The sequence below is a fragment of the Eucyclogobius newberryi genome, unplaced genomic scaffold (genome assembly GCF_026437365.1).
Source record: "Eucyclogobius newberryi isolate DKJ021-1_F unplaced genomic scaffold, fEucNew1.0.hap1 SCAF_122, whole genome shotgun sequence".
In the NCBI taxonomy this organism is placed as follows: domain Eukaryota; kingdom Metazoa; phylum Chordata; class Actinopteri; order Gobiiformes; family Gobiidae; genus Eucyclogobius; species Eucyclogobius newberryi.
The window spans coordinates 48,926-52,500 of NW_027315749.1; the positions used below are offsets into that span (position 1 = coordinate 48,926).

General features: G+C 40.8%; 1 protein-coding gene across 1 annotated transcript in view; it reads left to right on the plus strand.

Annotated features, from left to right (window-relative positions):
- The first annotated feature begins 226 nt into the window (after nucleotides 1–226).
- Nucleotides 227–3,575, plus strand: part of LOC140357031 (ribose-phosphate pyrophosphokinase 2) — a 13,680-nt gene continuing 10,331 nt past the window's right edge. Inside the window, exons 1-2 of the mRNA XM_072442005.1 lie at nucleotides 227–531; nucleotides 3,444–3,575. The exon at nucleotides 3,444–3,575 is cut by the window's right edge and continues 52 nt beyond it. Of these exons, the coding sequence (XP_072298106.1) occupies nucleotides 410–531; nucleotides 3,444–3,575 (254 nt within the window). The 5' untranslated portion in view covers nucleotides 227–409. The remainder of the gene's footprint in view (nucleotides 532–3,443) is intronic.

Genomic DNA, 3,575 nt, shown 5'->3' on the forward strand with positions numbered 1-3,575 from the left:
GAGTCCCTGCTCAGACTGCTGCCCCTGCGACCCGGCCCCGGATAAAGCGGCAGAAAATGGATGGATGGATTTTTTTGAACGCAAAGAAAAGCCTTTTTTTTTTTTTTTTTTTTTCTCATTAGCATTATTCATAAAAGTTCAGGTTTTGTAAACAATCTGAACGTGCTTGTTTGGAGGAGCACGCTGTCCATCATCCAAAAGGGGGCGGGCTCTCGGTTCTTACCACGCACGCACACGACGCACATTTCCTCTCTGCCGTCGGACTCAGCGCTGCACAGTGCAATGCCAGAGCTGCAACTTTAACGCGCACATTCATCACTTTTCCTTCCCTTCAGTGGTGACACGCCAACCCCACCTTTATTCATTCCCTTTCATTCTTCGGATTAATCGCTGCGCCTGACTCAGAAACATGCCGAACATTGTGCTTTTTAGTGGCAGCTCTCACCACGACCTGTCCCAGAAAGTGGCCGATCGGCTCGGGTTGGACCTCGGCAAAGTCATCACCAAGAAATTCAGCAATCAGGAAACGTGGCAAGTTCACATTTTTACACGCGCTTTCAAATATGCTCTTGGCGTTTTTGGTGGGCGTGTGTATTAATTCCGTGACATCGGCGTGCCTTTAGTTTACCATGTGCGTAAAGTTAGCTCCCGTGCTAACAATAGTTGGGTGAGCGGGATGAGCTGCTACTGCTCCCACGTGACAAGTTAGCCACATGTAAACACAGCAGGCTATCGAGCTAATGTCAGTTAAATTTACTAACATAATGTAACCTTTTGTTGAGCCCTTTTTCTGATCTAGTTGAAGGGATGAGACGGGGACTAACGGCGATTATGTAACCTTTTAGTAGCCTGCCATGCTAGGCGCTTTCAGTGTCATGGAGGAGCTTTTTTACAGACACAAGAGACAAGTTATGCCAGAACAAGTTCCATTGTCTTCTTAAACTAAGAGGGGTGTTTTAGTGTTGATGGCGAGGATCATTGTAACTGTGTGTCAAAAGAGAAAACGAAATCTGCAATACTGCCCTGTCTACAAGCTGCGTGTCGCTGATAAAAACTAATTCACTTAAATGTCCATTATACTGTACACGGCCTATGTGGCGTTTTGCGCAACAAACCAACCATCTCTGACTAAAAGTGAAGGTTGTTTTGACTAAACAAAATTTGATTATCGTGCGTATTGTTTATAGTTTAGGAATACATTTAAAGACACTTATACTAGACTAAAGCGGCAGAAACCAGGACTAATATCATAACACATAATATCTGAATAGCATTATCAGGATCCTGCAAGAAGGTATCGATGTGTTATTAATATCTCCCATCCCTCTTTCTGACCCACTTAAATCCATGTTACAATTCCTTACTGGAAGTGGCAGCCTACACAAGTGGCTGACTACAGTATAATATACATGCACTATGCCCCTGTTAAATCACATGCACTGAATTTGTGGTCATTTGGCCTTGTAGGCAAGCTGCCCATTAGTAGTAATGAGTGGCTGCACACTAGTGGCTGAATGGCTGCAGCTTCTTCAAATGCAGTGAAAAGAAAAGGTCATGCCCCAGTCTTGCCTGGGCTTTGACAAAGTTCCCTTAGGTCACATAGCTTTTGTGTGAACGTAAGTGTCCGCTGACCTATTGACTTCATGCTATCCTGTTTTGTTTTTTTTACTCAGAAGATGTACCCGATCGTTCCTGCATTTTGTCCGAAGTGCTATAACAATAGATTTTAATGGGGCTTCTTGAGCACCTCCTATTGGTGTTGTAACTTGAAGCCAGCCCTGTCACCACATTAAAGTGAGCTTGTGCTTGACTGGGCATTGCTTTAACATCACAGCATGATTGAGTCCCACGACGGGTCAATCAAGGGGCCTCTGACCACTTGTTCCAAAATGTACCAGTCAAAAGCCAATTCCATTTCTACGCAACACTTCGTTCTGCTTAATTCCTGTGTCCCCTTTCCTTGCCATCTTACCCACTTATTGGACATGTGTCTCAAGGGAACATGGTTGTTTGGGTCACACAAAAAAACAAAACAAAGATTATTTTCTTGTCCCACAGATCACCATGTTTTCCCACAAGAAGACCAGTGCAGGTGCAGACTAGTGTGGTTATGATACAAAAATGTTTATCTTGATACTTCGATACTAAGGAATATGTTTGATACGCAATACCAAATTCAATTCCACAATGATAATTTTAAAAAAAATCTTAGAAAACAATGCAATTTTAACACTATATATAATTCTACTGTCTTTGTTTCCATGTGGTCTCATACTAATTCTGATAAAGTTCAAGATAATTCTAAAGCTGTTCAGGTGAGGTCTAATTAGTCAGATTATTATAGTTTTATACTCGTTATGTCAAGTTTCAGTACTTGTTTTAGTATAGATTAGTATCTGATTTTCAATACTTTTGACAACCCCTGTGCGGACAAAGAAATAGACACAGAAAAGGCATGAGGAGGAGCACCAAGGCGTTAGTAGTAATATTCAGAGCCTGGACATTTGTTCACATTTCATTTAAGGCCAAATGGAGCGCGGTCGAGAAGGGGAAGTCTTTTCCTCTCTTTAACATGTTTCTGTGATGCCCGGTTATTTAATGTTCACACCAGATAAAAAGCCAGAAATGTTTGCTTGTGTTTTGGGGGACATTCATTATATGCAATAAAAATATTCTTTCTTACATGTGGTGGTACAGTTTAAAGCCTTTTTGGTTATAATTAAACATGTATGCTAGAAACCCCACACAACAGGCTTCTTATCTGGGATGTCGGCACACTTTCCCGTCTATAATTGTTTTAATATACATTGTGATTTGTAAAGTGTTGCTTCTCTCCCTGAACCACTAAATGCAGTAGATGATCACATGGCCAAGAGGAGGAATGTTTCACCCTTGTACTCCCAGTGCCGTTACACTATTGCAACAACACATCATCAGAAGGGCAAAACTAACATATTAAAACAGAACTATGGACCCCTGTTGCACTCACTTGGAAAATGTCCATAAATCATCAGATGTGTCCAATTGAAAAAATGACTTTATGGTAATGACACATGCTGCTTACAACTTGAATTTACATTTGTAAGATTGCACAATTCAGACAAGAGTTGTAGCATAATTTGCAATGTTATGAGTGACACATCTAAAAGGAAAGTAAAAGCACCACAACAAATGCTCATCTCATCAAAAATGTTGTTTTGAAGATATGCATTTGAATATTGAGTATATTGTTTATAATTGTCTGATTTATTAAACCTGAACTAGTACGTTAAAAGACATGTGATAATATGTGTTATTATCATTATCGGGATACTCCCAAAAAAAATTACATATTCATTTTTGTCACTATTGCCCACCCCCATGCCATGTATTAACTAAAGTTTTGCTCATGCAGAAAAATATTATACATACAATCTGCTGAAGCCTTGTCTTGTCTTGAACAGTGTGGAGATTGGGGAGAGTGTCCGTGGTGAGGATGTTTACATCGTGCAGAGTGGCTGTGGTGAGATCAACGATAACCTGATGGAGCTGCTGATCATGATCAATGCCTGCAAGATCGCCTCGTCGTCCCGGGT